The sequence below is a fragment of the Manihot esculenta genome, chromosome 13 (assembly GCF_001659605.2).
Source record: "Manihot esculenta cultivar AM560-2 chromosome 13, M.esculenta_v8, whole genome shotgun sequence".
NCBI classification, from domain to species: Eukaryota; Viridiplantae; Streptophyta; class Magnoliopsida; order Malpighiales; family Euphorbiaceae; genus Manihot; species Manihot esculenta.
The window spans coordinates 7,402,521-7,404,751 of NC_035173.2; the positions used below are offsets into that span (position 1 = coordinate 7,402,521).

Consider the following 2,231-nt stretch of genomic DNA (forward strand, 5'->3'; position numbering starts at 1 on the left):
CAGACAGATCACTGAAATTGCTCAAACAATGAGGAAGTTGACGGCTTAAATTATTGAAGGATAAGTCGAGAATTTCAAGAGAATATAAATTGCAAATCAACGGAGAAAGTTCACCTGTCAATTGGTTGTGTGAAATGAGGTAGGAAATGGTGGATGGTGGTGGCAATGGAAGGGATCCTTGGAACTGATTAGACCTAAGATCTAGGTTTCGAATCTGAGCCCATTGAAAAATAACAAGATTTTGTTCAAACCCAGATAAAAGGTTATGAGAAAGATTCAAAAAATCCATGGAATTTGTACTTATGGAACACATCCATGAAGGGATTTGAGCTTGTAAGCTATTTGAAGAAAGGTCTAGATATTCCAAGCCATGTTGGTTCTGCAAGAAGTTGGGAAACTGGATAAGGTTTCAAGAAGCCAATCCTAAAGCTCTCAAGTACGGAAGGTGGCCATTTGTAGCCATTGTAGAGTGCACGGACAAGCTGTTAAATGATAAGATCAGTTCGGTTAACTAGTTGAGCTGAAAGAGTGAGCTTAGATCCAATGACCCAGCTAAAGTATTTGAATGAAGATCAAGGAATTCAAGTTGATTGAGTCGAGAGAAATTGATAGGAATTGAACCTAGCAATTTATTTGATGAAAGGTACAACGAGGATAGCGAGGTGAGATTGTTAATCTGGGGTGGGATTGGACCAGTATGTTGATTTTCCTTCAAAAACAACATATTAAGTTGAGTGAGGTTCATGAAACTAGATGGGATCTGGCCATTGTATGTGGAGACCAGCAAGCCCCAGATAAGTGAGCTGGGTGGGTCTTCCAATCCAAGAGAGTGAAGAAGGTGAGTTATGTAGAGTATTTGAGAGGTCAAGCCAAAAAAAATTTGTAAGGTTTCTAATAGAAGGAGGTACTTTTCCATAAAAACTTGTTGAGAAGAGCCTCAATCTTTCAAGGTGACTTCTCGGTTGGAAGTCAGGAAAAAAACCTGTTAGATTTATATTTTCGCATAAGTCGATTATCTTTAAGTTCGGAAGCCAGAAAATGCTCGTCGAAAATTCACCATGCAATTCACAACCACAAAGATGGAGAGACTCCAAAGATGAAAGATTTGCGAGAACCTTAGGTACCGTTGAAGAAATGTCCACGTATTCTAGATCAAGTTCCTTCAAATTGGTCATGTTTTGAACTAGACCTCTGAAGCTAGTCTTACGGAGCTTCAATAATCCATCATAACTAATGAAATCAAGATTACGAGATAGATCAAGGGAAACCAAGCTTGAAAGATTAGAGATTTCATCTGGGATTTCGCTAGAAAAGCCAGAAAAAGAAAGGTTGAGATGAGTTAACCTCGAGAGTTGGCCTATTTCGGATGGGATTTGAGAGTGGATGAAGTCGTTGCTTCCAAGATTAAGTCTTTGAAGATGGACAAGGCGAAAGTGAGTGCTGTTGGAGTTGATCGATCCATAAATACAACTCTCACTTAAGTCAAGGCTAACGACATGATTAGTTTTCTCATCGCACTCCACACCATACCATAAGCAACACTCACCTAATCTTACACCTTGATTTAGCTTCCATGATTCAAGCTTTGAATAAGAATAAGAGCTAGAGATGTTGAAGCTATTTTTGAATTGCAGCAAGGCCAAGCTTTCATCAGCAAGGCCAAGCTTTCATCATCATGGCATCGTTGAATAGAAGAGTTAAAAGACTGCGTAAATGCTATAGCATGGCACAACGTCGTCAACATGAGAAAGGAAAGCAACCGAACGAACAAAGGTGGTGACTTCATTGTCAGATAATTCTGTTGTACGGTGGTTGTCTTGTGGAGTGTAGGTGGTGTTGCCTGTGCCCATTATAAACATTACTTAAAACAAAGCTCCCAGCTGTAATACCCAGCTAGACTCCGGCATTGGAATTCCTATCGTCTGGCGGAATCTCGGATGTCAAAAACCTCTAGAAGGGTAAAATATATTTTTCTAAAATGTTTTCAAGTGTTTTAAGGTTTTAGGTAAGAAAGAAATTGAGTTTTTGAAAGAAAAGCACCATGGAGGAAAATCTAAGTTCAGCCGCCGAACCTCATGTTCGGCCGCCGAACTTGGTGGAGTTTTGGAGTCACCTTTGGCTTCCGAAGGTGGTCTGGCCTACCACCTATAAAAGGCCCCATGTCCAAAAATGGGCGAGTTTTCTCCTCCATTTTCGGGCAAAGGTGAGTCCATGCCCTTCCATGGTTGGTT

General features: G+C 40.4%; 1 protein-coding gene across 1 annotated transcript; it reads right to left on the reverse strand.

The window, feature by feature from the left end:
• Positions 1-338: 338 nt before the first annotated feature.
• Positions 339-1,850, reverse strand: LOC110607958 (receptor-like protein 7). The gene is made up of 3 exons (XM_021747135.1): positions 1,770-1,850; positions 909-1,664; positions 339-482 (listed from the first exon to the last, which is right to left on the reverse strand). Exons 1-3 carry the CDS (start codon positions 1,848-1,850, stop codon positions 339-341), a joined length of 981 nt encoding a protein of 326 aa, XP_021602827.1.
• Positions 1,851-2,231: the final 381 nt, after the last annotated feature.